Here is a 16927-nt window from a genome sequence, read left to right as displayed (position 1 = left end):
GCTAAAAATAAATTTTAAATCTACTCATATTGATAATACATATTTGGGGAAGTCATGGCCTAATGGTTTGAGAGTTTGACTCCTAACCCTACTAAGGTTGTGGGTTCGAGTCTCGGGCCTGCAATATCACGACTTAGGTGCCCATGAGCAAGGCACTGAACCCCCAACTGCTCCCCGGGTGCCGCAGCATGTTCACGGTGTGTGTGTAGTGTATGTGTTTACTGCTGTGTGTGTGTGCACTTTGGATAGGTTAAATGCAGAGCACGAATTCTGAGTGAGGGTCACTTGGCTATATGTCACTTTTTTCATAAAATTTAAACTGTCAAGTTGTTCAATACGACAGTCTACTGTCTAAAAATGTAAAAGTATTTATATCTATTAAAAATAACTCTTCGTCTATTCATCTATTTCCGTCATGTGACTTTTTATGCCCATTTGCCATATTTCTGACCATTTGTCTATTACTAAATTTACACTGCAAAGATTGCACAGAAGCACTTCTGGCATTCCTAGATGTTTTCATGCAGGCTGTCTGATGCTGCTCAGAGCTGGCATAAATGCATTTACATGGATACAACTGTATGCTTAGATAGCCTATAAGGTCTGAGGTGGGTTAGAGCAGGCTTAATTTAATCTGGCCTTTATGCATTACATCTTTACACATAATTTTAGTAAGGTACAGAGCAGCCTTAACTCGGCTGTGTAAAGATGCCTTTTGTTTATGACAATGAGCGGGACTTAAATAAAAAAAAAAAACCTTACAAAAATACAAAGACTGTGTGTATGTGTGTGTGTGTGTGTGTCCGATGTTTGTGAATGTTAGATATAGAAAGATCTGCTAATTGCTAAAAGTAGTAATCACAATTATTACTCTGCCCTGTTAATATTCATGAATAAATAATATTCACAATAACAACAAATAAATTTTCCAATTCTCTAAAAAAAAAAAAAAATGTACTGAATGTAGCTGAAAAAGGCTGTTGTTATTTTATTGTGTCTCTGGGAACAGATCCATCCTGTGACGGTTCTGTGGTTTATCAAACATTCATAAGGCATTCTACAGGAAGAAAGACCATAAATGGGCAAACAAAACAAAAGAGGAATTGCCAGCATGCTGAATGCATCGACTTTAATATATATCTTGACAGCACTGTTACCAAGGTTTCAATGCTATCCAGTGAGGAAACCTCCCAATAGCATCCTTCTTACACTTCCCACGCAGTCTAACAGGCTCTCTGCACTGAGATTGAAACCCACTGTGCTCATCCAAGTGAATAGAATTCATTCAACTGTACTGGTGTTGGGTCCATGTGCCATCTTTAAACACCATCTGCTGCAACACACTCAGTTTATACACACACGTTTATTATGTTTTGAGGTGCACAAGAAATCGTGACGCATTATAAGTCAACATGCCGATTTGATTATATAAATATATAATATTCAGTGTGCCTGCAAATTGTGCCTCTGTTTTCACTCTCTGCAGATATGGGACAGAGGCTCACATGCACAGAGCCACATGCCCTGATTCACCCTTGACTGTCCCGAGAGGGAAAGAGAGAGTGTGGATGAGTTACTGGAGAGATGAGATTAAGAGTGCACAAAATTACATCCACACGTGCACTTCATGTTATGTAAGAGCCTTGACTGCCTCACTGTATGCTGTAGGATAACAGCAGCAGTAAGCAGACAGGCAGAGCAGATGCTGTGTACATACACAGGGAAACCTACACTTAATACAGCAGGAGAAACAGAGAAGAATCTGCCATTTTTTGAAGCTATGGGCATTAGCCTGGATGCACTATGCTTGGATGAGTTTGGATATTCAATGACACTTCTAGTGAAAGGAGCTATTTCTGAGATTCCTTCATGTGGCACTATGAATGGATTATAATCAGCGATGTTTAACTAGCTACGCAGAGTACTGTGATCAGCTCAGGACATATCTGCTGTTTTGATCCTTATCTTGCGGCCCCTGGGGGCCTTTGATCATGACATCCGCATGGTCCTTGAAGTGGGTTGTGTGTGGACTGATGGTGTGGTTTCCCCATACTCACGGAGCCTCAGTGAACCCCAATCTGCTCATGACTGCTTCTGATCCAACCACTGATGAGCAACCAATCAATCCAGAGCATCCGACTGAATCTACAGATCCACCCAGCAACAACACAGGTGAGAACAACTGATGACATAGACAGACAGAGAGAGAGAGAGAGAGATACTCTTACATTGAGACAAATATAATATTTCACTTCAATACATTTTATGTGGTGCTACAATAACTTGCTTTGTGTGTACTGATTATGTGATTTACTCATATTCATGCAGCCTCATTGAGCCCCAATCTGCTCATACCAACCTTTGATTCAACGACTGATGAGCAACCAATAAATCCAGAACATCCGACTGAACCTACAGATTTATTCAGCAACAATGACACAGGTGAGATGTGAGGTGCTGATGAAAGCATTAAGTTTTTAAGCTTTGAAAAATAACCTTCAGGAAATTAATATCTGGGAATATATATATTTATGTAGATCTTGATATACTTTATATATAGAATATTCATATGTATGAAAATGAAATAAAAAAGCATGGTTTCTCAACACTCAAGCAGCCTCAGTGAGTTCCATTCTGCTCATGACCACCTCTGATGCAAGTACTGATGCACAATCAAGCACTCCAAAACATCAGAATGACTCTACAGATCCACCCAGCAGCAACAACACAGGTGCAAACAATTGAAGACACTCCATGAGGATGGATGGATGGATGCATGGATAGATGGATAGATAAATAGAAAGGCAGACACATAAAGGGGCATCTCAATAAATTAGAATGTTGTGGAAAAGTTCCTTTATTTCAGTAATTCAACTAAAATTGTGAAACTTGTGTATTAAATAAATTCAGTGCACACAGACTTAAGTAGTTTAAGTCTTTGGTTTTTTTAACTGTGATGATTTTGGCTCACATTTAACAAAAACTCACCAATTCACTATCTCAACCAACTAGAATATGGTGACATGGCAATCAGCTAATCAACTCAAAACACCTGCAAAGGTTTCCTGAGCCTTCAAAATGGTCTCTCAGTTTGGTTCACTAGGCTGCAAATCATGGGGAAGACTGCTGATCTGACAGTTGTCCAGAAGACAATCAATGACACCCTTCACAAGGAGCCACAAACATTCATTGCCAAAGAAGCTGGCTGTTCACAGAGTGCTGTATCCAAGCATGTTAACAGAAAGTTGAGTGGAAGGAAAAAGTGTGGAAGAAAAAGATGCACAACCAACAGAGAGAACCGCAGCCTTATGAGGATTGTCAAGCAAAATAATTTCAAGAATTTGAGTGAACTTCACAAGGAATGCACACTGAGGCTGGGGTCAAGGCTTCAAGAGCCACCACACACAGATGTGTCAAGGAATTTGCTGAACTACAGACAAAGTCAGAGGTGTCTTACCAGGGCTGAGGAGAAGAACTGTACTGTTGCCCAGTGGTCCAAAGTCCTCTTTTCAGATGAGAGCAAGTTTTGCATTTCATTTGGAAACCAAGGTCCATGAGTCCGGAGGAAGGGTGGAGAAGCTCATAGCCCAAGTTGCTTGAAGTCCAGTGTTAAGTTTCCACAGTCTGTGATGATTTAGGGTGCAATGTCATCGCCCGGTGTTGGTTTGTGTTTTTGAAAACCAAAGTCACTGCACCTGTTTACCAAGAAATTTGAGCATTTCATGCTTCCTTCTGCTGACCAGCTTTTTGAAGATGCTGATTTCATTTTCCAGCAGGATTTGGCACCTGCCCACACTGCCAAAAGCACCAAAAGTTGGTTAAATGACCATGGTGTTGGTGTGCTTGACTGGCCAGCAAACTCACCAGACCCGAACCCCACAGAGAATCTATGGGGTATTGACAAGAGGAAAAGAGAAACAAGAGACCAGAAAATGCAAATGAGCTTAAGGCCACTGTCAAAAAAACCTAGGCTTCCATACCACCTTAGCAGTGCCACAAACTGATCACCTCCATGCCACGCCGAATTGAGGGAGTAATTAAAGCAAAAGGAGCTCCTTCCAAGTATTGAGTACATGTAAAGAAAATGAACATACTTTCCAGAAGGCCATCAATTCACTAAAAATGCTTTTATATTGGTCTTATGAAGTATTCTAATTTATTGATTGTGAATTGGTTGGTTTTTGTTAAATGTGAGCCAAAATCATCACAATTAAAAGAACCAAAGACTTAAACTACTTCAGTCTGTGTGCACTGAATTTATTTAATACACAAGTTTCACAATTTGAGTTGAATTAATGAAATAAACTTCTCCACAACATTCTAATTTATTGAGATGCACCTGTACATAGACAGACTGACAGATAGATAGATAGATAGATAGATAGATAGATAGATAGATAGATAGGTAGATAGATGGATAGATGGATAGATAGATAGATAGATAGATAGATAGATAGATAGATAGATAGATAGATAGATAGATAGATAGATAGATAGATAGATAGATAGATAGATAGATAGATAGATAGACGGACGGACAGACAGACAGACAGACAGAGACAGAGAAAGAGAGAGAGGGCGGGAGACAGAGACACTTTTTAGCACTTTGTGTACACAAACTCTCCATACACAATGGGTGAACTGTGTGGAATTAATCAATATTTGATAAAGGGTCTTATCTTTATTTAATCAGTTGCTATTTCAAAAGCGGGGAGTAACTGGGGGGGGGGGGGGGGGGTTTAGCAAAAGGATGGTCAAGAACAGTCTGATATGTTAGCACCGATGCAAAGCAATATATACTCTCAGAGCATTATGCAAATAGAAGACCTATACACATGAATGAAAATTCACTGTGGTTCACCACCGGATACAAAGGTGCGTGAGATGTCTCACTACAAAGGACAGATGTCTGCAGTAATGACAGCAAGATGTATGTGGCATAAAAAATCTATAACATATGCAAAAAATTTTGGAACTGGAAAGATACAGTGGGAGTCATTCCTCAGAGGGTTTCATCATGATGCATTTATTGGATTTGAAAGCTTTTACAGAATGACTGAATACATTCAGCCAAGTGTCATGAGACAAATTATTATTTAATCGCAGTTTAACACAACAAAAATTTTGAAAGCCTGTATCTACCATTGTATCTATCTACACTTCTGTATGTCAATGTGTTCCTCTAGGACATGCGTGTATTTATGTGCTTCCCCCACGACGGGGATCATACTATGTGGAGCACGGCACGGGGGTATCTGTGGGATCCATGCTTGTGTTCTGGTGTAAGGAGGGCTACCAGCTGGTTGGCCATGAGAAAATCACATGCATCCTACATGCGGGTGTCCCTCGATGGAGCAGCTACCTGCCAGTCTGTGAGAGTAGGGCAACCGTGTTGTCTTATCATCATCCTAATTACCCTTATTATTGTTTCCATAGACAACTTGGTCCATTTCCATTAAATGTAAATTAATATATGATGTTAAAATCTGTAAGTGTATGTTTTAGTATAATATACCTTATATTTACAGGGATTCTTTTTTCAGTTGAAATATAATTGGCCATCATATCTGGTAAAATAAACACTACAACTTTCAGGTATCCCTCGGCCAAATGACCAGGGACTTCGCATTGCTTTACTGGTGTCTGTTGTGAGCGGGGTGGTCATTCTTGTCATGACTGTGTGCTTCATCATCTGCTGTTGTCAAGAGTGCATGAGGAAAAAGAAGGAAAAGCGTCGGATGGGTAGAAGCAGGTTAGTCATTTTAATACAATAACCTGAAAGATTACATATTTTGAAATTTAAAATCATTTTAAAAAAATCATTAAACTCAAATATATAGGAGCCCCATAGCTATACTTAAGGATGAATGTATAAAAGTAATTGTATTATATCAAGTTATTAAACCAAGTGGGATTTAAAAATGTTATTGCACAATATTAAGACAACATTTTTGGACATATTCTGATTGTCAAATATTAGTGCAATTGACATCATACATCCATTAAAAATGACCTTGACTACTTGTTTAAATGAAATTATTATTATTATTTTTTTTTAAGTTCTGAGAAAAGGTTTAGCATCATTTATTTTCTTTTTTTTTTTGAAGATTCTACTTGTTTGATATTTCAAATCAAATGCAATTAAATTCATTCATTTTAAATCATGGTTTAAGTGTACAAATTTGTCCAAATTCCTAGCAGTTCATGAGTTTTGCATTTACTCGATTGATTTATAGCAGGGTTCCTCAAATATGGACCCCAAGATCCACTTTCCTGCAGAGTTTAGCTCTAACCCTAATTAAACACACCTGAGCATGCTAATAAATGCCAATCAATGTCTTTGGGGTCATTAGAAAATCACAGGCAGGTGACTTTGATCAGGGTTGGAGCTAAACTCTATAGTGCATTAGTCCTCCAAGGCAAGATTTGAGGAAGGGGGATTTATAGGCTTTAGCAAATACACTGTGTTCTAAAGTTATAATGAATCAAATTCAAGTGAAAAACCATTTTTAGAGACAACATGCACTTTAATAATCTTAAACAATCATTAGACTAAATCTGTTGGTATTGTCTTCACCTTCAGGAGAAAGGAAACACGGAGCTCTAGGTCTCGGAGGAGCCCGTCCTGGTTGGAGCGAGAGCATATAGATTGGGAGGCATTCCCTCCACCTAAACTTTTCGGCCTGTCCCAGCGTCTTGACCAACCTTTGCCTCCTGGTAGTCCAGTTTATTCAGAGGTCACCAGAGCCTATGAGAACAGAGGGTATGAGAGGTAAAGGAAATCAACGTAAAACATCTTTTGAAAAAATGAAAGAAATGTTTCTTGAGCACCAGATATTAGACTGATTTACAAATTATTATGCAAGTGACCTATCGAAAGGATTTTGGTACAATAAAGAGTCAGATTTTTGTTTGTTGTTTTTCACATCATTTCAGGTAATCGGTATCAATCTCAGACTGGTTTGGTCAATAGTTTGCCAGGTCTTCTTAGGTAAATGGAAACCCTACTTAAAGAGGTTGTTGCATTATTAAGCAGGTCACAGTTCTCATGAAATATGGTGAGGAAGAAAGATCTTTCTGAAGATAAAAAGTATGAAACCATGCAATGTCTTGCAAAAGGCATCAAAACAAACTATATTTTGTAAAAAGCAAATAGAGATTATTGAACTTTCACTAGATTTGTGAGTGACTTAGAGCACAAAAGATCTTGGTCAGATGAAGATTTATTAAGGAAAGTTTCTGTCAAACAAATGAACCGTATTGTAAAAAAGCCACTGCTGAGCAGCAGACAGATGTTTGAAGATACTGGAGTCTCAAGATCCTCTCCATGCATACTGGCAGTTGTGTGTAAAGCTGCGTTTCAGTCATTGCTAACCAAACCTCTCAAAAGAGAAACCTGCACAGTGGCTGTAGAAACTCATTTTCAAACTGTTTAGCACCATGGTATTTATGCAACATGGAATGGTGTGTCATCCTGCATGAAAATCCTTTTATTTCCGAGAACACTATAATCTTAATTTTATACCACACCAGAAAATGGTCCGTGATGAACTCCACATATCTTGCAGAAGTCATTTTGACACCCTAAAATGTCCTGAAATCTCACTTTCCAATATTCCAACCCAAATCATCACCCATCGCCTCCTTGCCGATGTTGCAGTCTTATTGGAATAGGATGGCCATTCATCAACTATCAGAAATCCATTTATCTGGACCATCCATTGTACTGAAGCATTCGTAAGTGAATAAAACCATTTTAAAATAAGTCTTTGTGTGTTTCTACAGCCACTGTGCAGGTTTCTCTTTGTGAGGTTTGGTTCGCAATTCCTTAATAAATCTTCATCTGACCAAGATCTTATAGCACATAAGATATTGGTCAGATTAAGATTTATTAAGGAAAGTTTCTGTCAACCAGAAGTCACTCACAAATCTCTTAACGGTTCAATAATCTCTATTTGCTGTTAAAAAAATATTGTTTGTTTTGATGCCTTTTGCAAGACATTGCATGGTTTCATACTTTTTATCTTCAGAAAGATCTTTCTTCCTCACCATATTTCATGAGATCTGTGACCTTGATTAATAATGTGGAACAACCTCTTTAAGTAGGGTTTCCATTTATCTAAGAAGACCTGGCAAACTATTGACCAAACCAGTCTGAGATAGATACCAGTTACCTGAAATGATGTAAAAAACAACACAAACAAAGATTGGACTCTTCATTGTACCGAAATCCTATGTCACTTGCATAATAATTTGGAACACGGTGTATGTAAGATTATATGACATTTAAAGACTAGTTTAATGACTGCTGATTATTTTGCTTTGCCATCACAGGAATAAATTACATTTTAAAATGGAATGCAACAGAAATAGCCTCTCTTCTGCCTATATTTGTGGCACAATAAAGGCCCCTTATTGAAACCCACATCCAGAGCCCACTCGCTACAATACCACATGCCACATTTTTTAATATTATGTAATATGTGGGAGGATGTTTTAAGCCATAAAACATATACTGTAAGATCTGGGGCCTGTACCATGATGGTAGCTGAACAAATTCAGAGTTACAGGATTAGTTTTGAATTGACACAACCAAACCTCTCCAATCCAGCTTTGTTGGTGCCATGATGCTGTTCATCAACTTTCTTTGTCAACTCAAGCTTTGATCCTGAGTTTGTGGAGAGCGTGCACATGAATGTGACATCATTGGCGAACAGCCAATCACGAGCCTTGCAACACAAAGCATGTTTGATTTACTTCTTGCGAGAGACCCAGCGAGATCCAAAACTAAAGGTTTTGCTAATGGTTAAGAGATTGAAGAATATGACAAATTTAAACGTCATATGAAAGAGGACAAATAAAATAAATAATCTTGCTCTATCAGTGCAGTCACAAGTGAAACTTAACTTAGTTTACATTTGAAAATACATAGTGACCGAGACTCGAACATGTAAGGTCAGATTTTTTAATTTTTTAAATAGTGCTATCTTTTGATACTTCAGCTTATTTATATTACATAATCTCTATACATTAATATTTATTTAATAACTGTTAAACTAAAATTGCTTGTGTAAAAGATAAAAAATAATATGAATCACAATAATTACATAAATCATAAAATGACTCTCTTATTATCATTAAAGCCCGACTTCTGTTTTTTTTTTTTTTAGCATTAGTGACCTTTAATTTGGAGTAAGATAAACTGGAGTGACTTTGTGTCAGACATGTTTCACCTCTCTCACATCTGATTGGTCCAACTTCACTTTGAGATCTCTAACCCAGAACATAACCTTCCCCGGAGCAGGTAAGCCGTGGAGTGTAAGTTACTATGGCAATGAATGCCGCTAAAAGCCAAGCCACTTATGTGGTACCTAAAACCCAGAATTGGTGCAGACTAACCTGAAATTTACCTGGCTAGCCAGCTAATCCAGCTTCATGGTACAGGCCCGTGATTCAGTTTCTGTGATTTTTGTGCATCACAAAACGTTTACATTTAGTTATTTAGCAGATGCTTTTATCCAAAGCGACTTACAAAGTCGAAGCTATCAGACCATATATATATATATATATATAATATTATTTTTAATTTTTTTTTCTCCTTTCCCCATAGGAGTCAGGAGAGTCTGCTGAGAAGGCCCCATAGCACATACACTTCATACCATGCCAACAGCCAAATCTACCCAGCCCTTGTTTTTCAGAGGGTTCAAAATGAGCCAATCCCCTCCACCTCTTCTACCTCCCCAGTTTACATACAAATTTCTACACCTCCCGAAAACAATGCCCCACAGGCCCTTACTGTTACCCACCCATAGACTTGTCATAACACAGATGCAACAAGTACTCCATTTCTCTCTTCAGCAGCACTGAATGTGTCCAAGACAATACAGACAACATTGCACATCTGTGGTGGGCAGAAGTGCTTTGATATTTTTAATGTTGATGTCTTTTAATATTTGCTCTATTGTAAATATATTCCATTTTAAGATGAACCATGGTTATTTTTGTCAGATCTTTGATGGCACTAAAGATACCTAATTTAAATAGAACTGTAAATGGAAGATGAAAGATTTTTTGATTTGCACATTTTAGAAATTTTCTTCAAGGTGGTGAACTTCCATACAGTTTCATTCTATTATATTCATAATGTGTTGTAAAACAAAACAGATATTAATATATATATATATATATATATATATATAATATGTGTGTGTATAAGCCATTTGTAACCTAACTGTAAAATATGCACTTTAATGCATTGATTCATTTGTAATTGTTGTCTCAATATTTTTCTTGTGCTCTTAAATGAGTCTGGATGCTCTTGTTGATTTGAGTAAAATTTGCTACATGGGTTTTTTTCAAAACCAGAACAAATGTGGTAAGAAATACAAAACAATCTCTCTCGATTTCATTGAGTGGTAGACACAATTCGTTTAGTGAACCAACACAGAAATTCAAATAGTTTTACTTAATTTACATGAACACAACAGAACAAGGACTGATGTATTTAAGATCTGTCGAAAAGAAAGATGAAAAAGGACACCGGACAATACAATTGATCTCATAACAAGAAAAGGTCAGTTTTTATGTCTCAACGTTTTCCGTAACTTCTTATTTTATTTGCTTATTTTATTCACATCATAGTTTAGATGCTTTTAATAGTTTATACATTTCAAATATATTTGTGTGTGTCTATACACTATATACATTAAAACGTTTAGATGGGTCAGTAGATTTTTTTTTTTTTGATGAAATACACTTTTGTTTGTATGTGTGTGTGTGTGTGTGTGTGTGTGTGTGTGTGTATATATGCACACATAGTATTTATAATCACTCTGCAAGGATGCATTAAATAGATCTAAGGTGATTAAACGTGCAGACATTTATAATGTTACAAAAGATTTATATTTAAAATAAGTACTGTTCTTTTGATCTTTCTATTTATAAAATAATCCTGAAATTGATGCTAGAAATAATTAAGCAGCAAATGATTTCAAATCAATAATTTTAGTAAAAGTTTTTAGGCACCAAAATAGCATGTTAATGATTTTAAGGATTATGTGACACTTAAGACTGGAATAATGACTGCTAAAAATGTAGCTTTGCTCTCACAGGTAATTGCATTTTTAGATATGTTAAAATAGGAAGAAAATATTTGCCATGTTTTTGTTCTAGCAGCAATGTTCTTTATTGTTTACAGTGCTCAATCATCATGGCAAACAGGACATCAAATGTAACCTATACACACACAATCTACAATAGCAGCAGCTATTCAAGCGATTTTCATCAGTTGTTTCTTACCATTGTGGATAAGTGCAATGATAAAGTTTATACCTATGTTCGCTTACCAATAGAAATTTTAACTCTTGTGGTGAGCTTCCCAAGTAATGTGGCTCTGCTATGGCTGCTAGTGAGGGGCAAGAAAGCTCTATCACCCTCTGAAGTTTTGGGACTCAATCTTGCCTTGCTGAATGTCATATTCTGTATCAGTCTCCCTCTTGATATGTACATTTCTGTGAGTGTACGCTCTGGACAGCTCCTGGCAGTTTCAGAGGCCATTTCTATCCTCAACCTGATTGGCTGTCCTCTTCTCTTGACCAGTATGTGTGTGGAGCGCTACCTGGCCGCAGCACATGCAGTCTGCTACATGAAACTAGGGAATAAATGGGAGTATCGTGTTGTCTCCTCGGCTCTAATCTGGATTGTCACTTTAGGTGTTGCGGTGATTACCTACCTACAAAGGCTTCCTAAATTAGCTTTGTACTTGTCAATCACCCTTGATGTTTTCTTACTGATAATGCTGGCATGTCTAACAGGCATTGTGCATGTGCTCTGCAAAAAAGGTCCGGGTGAAGGGCAAACTGGTGGAAGAGGTGGGTCATCCATAAAAAACAGAGCACTAAAGAACGCCTTGCTGATTCTAATCCCTTCAACTGTAATCTATGGACCTCTACTGGCTACCGCTCCTTTCATATTCACACTTAAGAATGGGGATGAAGACATTAGTCCCACAAGCTGTATAATCCTGAATCTGATGCATACCTTTCCCAGTTTTGGGTCCTGCATTGGGCCTGTGTTTTACATGTCCCGCGTAAAACAACTAGCCTGCTGGAAAAAGAATGCTGAAGAAAAACAAACAGTGACTCAAGAGCTACAGGATGCAAGGTGAAGTTTCCTTTAAGAAGACCTCTGTTGGATTAGTACATTGAAAAGGATTTATAATATTATTTTGACTGATATTGCTATTTACCCGTTTTAAAGAAATATTATTTTCTTGCTTTCATTGCTTTGCAAAGTTAAAATAATGCATTATTATTTGTTTATTAATAACAAAATACCCCTCCCCCCTCCCTTTTTCTTGTCTCTTTCACTCAAAGTCAAATTAATAAGCCTCAGGCTGAAGGAAATGCCTCCCAGTGCACCTCACTCTCAATTTCTCTCAACACAGGGACAGGGGAGGTGTCAGTGAATAAATGGGAACACAAACTTACTTAAAAAATTAAATCCTATATTTCATTGTAAATTTCAAAGTAATGAGTCACTTTACAAGTTACTTAAAAGAAAAGTAATCTGATTATTTAACTAGTGTTGCTTGTAATGTGTTGCCTTCAACACCACTTGCTTATAAGTGAATGCATGTATGCTTAAATATAAAGATGTTTGAATGTTGTGTGATTAGAGGGTAATGAAATACTGAAAATGACGTTGACATATGTACTTGGCTTCCTTTTGTTTATAATGTAGAGCAGGATGAAATGAGCAAACAATGTGAAAACTAATTTAATGAATTACTTCAGGGGGTGAAGAGAAGGTGTTAAAACCACAAGCGAAGGTAAGACTATAATGAAGAAGTGGAAAAGTGTGTAAAGAAGACAACAGGGTAGGCGATGATGGAAGGAATTAGACTGATACTTTTACAACAGGAAGACTGTTCATACAGGACATGAAGGAGTTGATGAAAATGAGATAGAAGGGGAATTCCCCCCAAAAAAAGTATAAAAAGACTGAGGAGTAAAGCACTGTTTAGATACTGCTTGCATTAAGCGTGAAGGACACCAGAAACCCTGTCAAGGAACTCTTAACAGCATCACCAATATTTCTAATTAAAGTTTGATTATAGAGCTCTTAGTTTAAGTGAAGTTTTTTTTTTCATTAACTGATTTATATTGTAACCAATAAAATAAGTGTTTTATTGTTATGATTGCCTTCTGTGAGACTACTTAAAACTACGAACAAAAAAATAAGCACAAAATGTAATTCCTGAAGAGCTTCAACCTGCGGGCAGGTTTAGGCTAGATTTTACTATACTTACCCTTCCTGAATAATCATCGGGTTAAAGGTGTAAGGTAAAAAGACACACCAAGACAACAATAGTAATAACAACATTGTTTACATTTTAATTTTAATACTGTCTGTTGCCCTTGGATTTAACTTTTTTACCTATATAAACACTGTAAAATGAATTTAGTAACCAAAATGCAGATTATTATGACCTGGTTCTTACTCTACTTTTGGACTTGCAGACAAAATCTCAAAGAAATATTTGTAATCAGTCTATCATTTGAGATCGTAGATGCTACCCTTTATAATATTAGGCCTACAAAAATGTATACATTTATAAAATAAACTTTTTGCACTTTTTGCTTAATATTTAGCAATAGGAAATCCCTTGTATTGTTTTGTTGTTGTTGTTTATTGCACACACAGAGACACTCACACACACACGTTTTTTTTTGTGAAAAGTGGGGACATCCCTTAGGCGTAATGGTTTTTATACTGTATAAACTGTATATCCAACCCTACCCCAACCCTAACCCTCAAAGGAAACTTTGTGCATTTTTACTTTCTCAAAAAAAACTCATTCTGTATGATTTATAAGTGTTTTGAAAAATGGGAACCTGGGTTATGTCCTCATAAGTCACCCTCTCCTTGTAATACCTGTGTCATACCCACACACACACACACACACACACATTACCCTGAACTAAATTAATACTGTATCTCATATTTAAAGATAAACTTTGGCTACAGACTTCATAATCATTTAGCTATTATGAACATGTTAACAAACATCAGAAGATAGATAAGTTATACATTTCTTCAGAAATATATGTTATTGTTATTAGCCTAGCCTACTTTTATTTTATTAATGGTTGTAAATAGGTAAAAACATAAAAAGGCTAAACAAAAAACATGAAAATGTTTACAAATATTAGCACATTCTACAGCTTTTAATAGTAGCCTAGTAGATTAATTTAATGTCACATGTCATATGTTTTTTAAACGCAGTTAAAAGCTGTACATGATGTGATCACCGATAAATGAACAGAGACCGCTGATCTAAAATAGAGAACATATAGATCAGTAACAGTTTGACACTGGGAGAATGAAGGGACCTACATGTTTTTAAATTGACCAAATTAAGTTTGTGGATGTATCTTTCCCGCTCTGTGGCAGGCCGGGTGGACATAATTAGTTGACTTGTTTAGTCTTTGGGATGTCTTAAGTTATTCACGACCGGGCGCTCGGCGTTCATGTATCCCGCATGAAGCAGTCTTTCCTCATCTAGACCTTCTAAAGTTTGCCGCCAATGCCGCGGACTCTGGCGTCTCTGTAGTGGTTAAACATGAGATATAATTCATCTTGTGTATATCTAATGGTTGATTTTTGGTCTCGTAAATCTATAATTTTTTCCCTGGGCAATTGTTTTGGCTGAGGGGAAGTTTCATAACTTTATAAGCTATTTAACTTTACCGATGTATGGTTAGACTAGAGCGCTGATTTTGTATGTTTAACTGAATTGTTTGCTTTATTTGTATAGCTTCTTATACCTTTTACTTATACTTTTATAATGGCAAATATTGATAAAACTGAAATTTAACAAAAAGAGACTGGGTTGAGTTTTGTCATTTTAAATTTTAATACAACGAAGATGATCTGTAATGTTGTTTACTGCAAAATTTGTTGTTTAGTACAAATGCACAAATTGCCTTGACCTTAAAATGTTTAATATTTTTATATTATATTTAAAATGAAAAGAGGCAGGTTTGTGTTTTATATTTTGTTTTTTCATAAATAGGCAAACGTTATGTGTAGTTGAATATAATCAATATGCGTTGCCTGAACCACATTTGTGTGGCTATAATGTTTAAGATTTCTTTTAATGAAAACGAAAATAGTTAGGACGGTGTTTTATAACATATTTCGTTGCCTAAAATATACACAGAGATAAGCCGCTCACTCTCTCTGTTTCACTACAGAAACAGAATTACATTACAATTACATTACTTTCATTACAGTGTGCTCCTTAGCACTGGGAGCTCCCTCTGCTGTCCATAAGGTGCCTCTGCGCCCCAGCCATTTCAAACCCAGCCTGCAGTATTTGGGCCACGCCTCCTAATTTGCATACACTCCTCAATACTCAATCCTCAAATGCCCAATCCTAAATCCCCAATCCTCAATCCTAAATGGCTAAATGATTAAATGCCCAATCCTAAATACCCAAATTCCCAATCCTAAATCCCTAAATGCCCAATCCTAAATCATAAATGGTTAAATGACCAAATGACCAACCCTAAATAGAAAATGCCCAATCCTAAATACAAAATGCCCTATCCTAAATACCAAATTAATTTTCAAATTTAGATTTTTAGGTTTGGTTTAAGGCTTTTAGTTTTAGACTTTTAGTTTATAATCTGACCAAATAAATCCTCCATAGTCCTCAGCAGCCAATGACATTGACCCATTCAAACTGATTTTTAACTCTACTTCACGTCACGTCTATTTCACACATATTTAACATGTTGAATACACAGTGTATTATTTAATGCGCTGATTTTTGACGCTTAAATGACACGTATTTAACACGTTAAATAAGTTTTGTGTACGCTTGAAATACGTGTGTTTAACGTGTTGTTGACACGTTAAAATTCACGTGTTTTGGCCCTTTTGGGTTTCCATAGCATATGCTACGGTTTTAGGATGTGCGTCTATTCGTAGGCTACGGCGTAGGTTCGATGCAAAAGCATAAAGGCCAATTTATACTTCTGCGTCGAGGGTACGCCGTAGTGTACGTCGTAGGCTACGCACGTAGGTGACGCCGTCGTGAGCATTTTTTTTTTTTTTTTTTTTTTTTTTTTTTTGAAATACAATAATAACAAAACATATTACATACAAGAGTACACATAACCATACATGTCCATATATGTCAGGGGTAGAGAGTAAAAAAAAATAAAAAATAACAATAAAAAAAAAAAAAAAAAAAAAAAAAAAAAAAATTAGAAAGGCTTTTTACAAAAAAGCTTGTACTTGTCAAACAGCTGTGTAGTTTTCATAGCTTTCAGGTTTTTACTTTTGGATATAGTTTCTAAATATATCTTAACATCAATTTTAAAATGTTCAAAATTTGGTATCTTTCCACTCCATTTGACCTTATGAATATAGTAACGGGAAATTATAACAATTAAATCAAATATAAACAAAAGATTTTTATCACCCTCAAATGAAAAACATCTTAACATAACATCAATTTCTTCAAAGTTAACAAGAATCCTAACTTTACTTTGCAAGTAATTACTAAGTTCCTTCCAAAACATTTGGGTCTTGGGACACTCCCAAAATAAATGCTTAATAGTCTCAGGGGTAATTTTACAAAAAGCACAAATATCTTCAATGTTTACTTTAAAACGCTGTACCACAAGTGACTTAACTGGGTAAATTCGATGGAAAATTTTATATGAAACCTCTTTTACTTTGTTTGTAATGCAATACTTATGAGGTGTCATCCAAACTTTACTCCACTCAATATGTTTCTTAAATAAAAAATTCCAGTGAGTAGTAACAGCAAGTATACATTTAGATTGAAGAAGGGACCGCAAAAAAATATTATTACATCCAGAACTTGTGAAATCTTTACCCTGCAACTTAATAC

The 16927-nt window shown here is 36.3% G+C and overlaps 2 protein-coding genes across 3 annotated transcripts; both read left to right on the top strand.

The window, feature by feature from the left end:
• The first annotated feature begins 1571 nt into the window (after positions 1 to 1571).
• On the top strand, positions 1572 to 10061 carry LOC132156205 (uncharacterized). 2 transcript variants are annotated; one of them, XM_059565107.1, is made up of 7 exons: positions 1572 to 2172; positions 2329 to 2442; positions 2618 to 2731; positions 5187 to 5378; positions 5596 to 5752; positions 6584 to 6772; positions 9611 to 10061. In XM_059565107.1, the coding sequence occupies exons 1-7, from the start codon at positions 1992 to 1994 to the stop codon at positions 9810 to 9812; spliced, it is 1149 nt and encodes a 382-aa protein (XP_059421090.1). In that variant the 5' UTR covers positions 1572 to 1991; the 3' UTR covers positions 9813 to 10061. The 2 variants fall into 2 exon arrangements, with proteins under 2 accessions (XP_059421090.1, XP_059421089.1); XM_059565106.1 differs by having other exon boundaries at positions 1574 to 2172; positions 2615 to 2731.
• A 7-nt stretch (positions 10062 to 10068) lies between these two features.
• LOC132156206 (P2Y purinoceptor 8-like) lies at positions 10069 to 12326 on the top strand. Its single transcript, XM_059565108.1, has 2 exons — positions 10069 to 10573; positions 11198 to 12326. Exon 2 carries the CDS (start codon positions 11210 to 11212, stop codon positions 12164 to 12166), a length of 957 nt encoding a protein of 318 aa, XP_059421091.1. The 5' UTR covers positions 10069 to 10573; positions 11198 to 11209; the 3' UTR covers positions 12167 to 12326.
• Positions 12327 to 16927: the final 4601 nt, after the last annotated feature.

Source organism: Carassius carassius, chromosome 13, assembly GCF_963082965.1.
Source record: "Carassius carassius chromosome 13, fCarCar2.1, whole genome shotgun sequence".
NCBI classification, from domain to species: Eukaryota; Metazoa; Chordata; class Actinopteri; order Cypriniformes; family Cyprinidae; genus Carassius; species Carassius carassius.
The sequence above is the reverse complement of the archived record's forward strand: the minus strand, read 5'-3'. Positions and strand labels throughout refer to the sequence as shown.